Source organism: Myotis brandtii, unplaced genomic scaffold (assembly GCF_000412655.1).
Source record: "Myotis brandtii unplaced genomic scaffold, ASM41265v1 scaffold177, whole genome shotgun sequence".
Lineage (NCBI taxonomy): Eukaryota > Metazoa > Chordata > Mammalia > Chiroptera > Vespertilionidae > Myotis > Myotis brandtii.
This window is the reverse complement of record NW_005356555.1, coordinates 5,644-6,879: the sequence shown is the minus strand read 5'-3', so window position 1 is coordinate 6,879 and position 1,236 is coordinate 5,644. Positions and strand designations below refer to the sequence as shown.

General features: G+C 47.6%; 1 protein-coding gene across 1 annotated transcript in view; it reads left to right on the top strand.

The window, feature by feature from the left end:
• Positions 1 to 1,236, top strand: part of LOC102251387 (guanylate-binding protein 6-like) — a 30,112-nt gene that overhangs the window by 27,163 nt on the left and 1,713 nt on the right. Inside the window, exon 9 of the mRNA XM_005863364.2 lies at positions 647 to 778. Within this exon, the coding sequence (XP_005863426.2) occupies positions 647 to 778 (132 nt within the window). The remainder of the gene's footprint in view (positions 1 to 646; positions 779 to 1,236) is intronic.

Here is a 1,236-nt window from a genome sequence, read left to right as displayed (position 1 = left end):
TGCAGAAGCTGCCCCCTGGTAGTCAGTGTGCTCCCATAGGGAAAGCGCCGCTCAGCCATAGCTGGGTTCAAGGCTGGTGAGTCCAGCGGTGGTGACGGGAGCCTTTCCCACCTCAGCGGCAGAGCTAAGGATGTCTGACTGCTGGATTAGGCCTACTCCCTGCCATCAGTCAGACATCCCCCAAGGGCTCCCAGACTGCGAGAGGGTGTAGGCCATACTGAGGGACCTCCCCCTTCGAGTGCACAAATTTCATGCACTGGGCCTCTAGTAGTCTATAAAATCTTCCTGAAGAGCAGGGGATGTAAAGTTTGAAATATTTGTACATGTTGTCCGGGTTGAATGTTAATCAAAGGGAAGAGCCCCAAGTAAACATGCAAATTCATAACAGAACCAAAGTTGTTATGGGTTTGTGCAACAGCATATAATTCTGACTGGCTGACCTTGAGCATGTGGAAAGAAGTAGTACTGGAAGAGGGAGTGGAGGAAGACATGGAGAGTCTTTGGTCACAGTAAAGTGCTTGGACTCTTTGTAGAGGATCCTGGAGCATTTTAAATAGAAAGTAAAAATGATACATATGGACTTGTTTGCACAGAACAAATCTCCTCAGTGGAACTCTAAGTTCTTTGTCCCTTCTTGTGTCCTCAGGCAACAGAGGTCTTCCAACGCTTCCTGACATCACAAGTGTCAATAGAGAAATCCATCCTGCAGGCAGATAAAGCCCTGACCCAAGGGGAGAAGGCCATAACAGGTATGGGGCATGATGCAACTCTCAGTGTGGTGGCATTTTATGCAGTGCTCTCTGACAGATCACATTAAAATCTTTCCAAAACAACAAATTTTTCCTTCTGTGGAATTTACTTTTTGCCAAATCTGAACATAACAAGCAGAGTGTGGTTGTATATCAACCAGACAGTCAAGGTCTTTTCCATTACATTATCAAACCTGCTCTTGATGATGTAGCCATTGGGTGAAATCAGAGATTCCTCATCTCTTTCAAATTTGATTTGTTCTCTGATCTTACTGACCACCAGGGGGCAGATGCTCAATGCAAAAGCTGTCCCCAGCCCTCAGGTCCCAGGCCAGCCAAGGCGGGTGCCAGCTGGAGCCACCCCCCCGGTCACCCCACAGATCAGCCCTGATTGCCTAGGGACCCTACCCGTGCACAAATTTTGTGCACCAGGCCTCTAGTCCTATATAAGAAAAGGCTAATATGCAAATCAACCAAACAGTGGAAC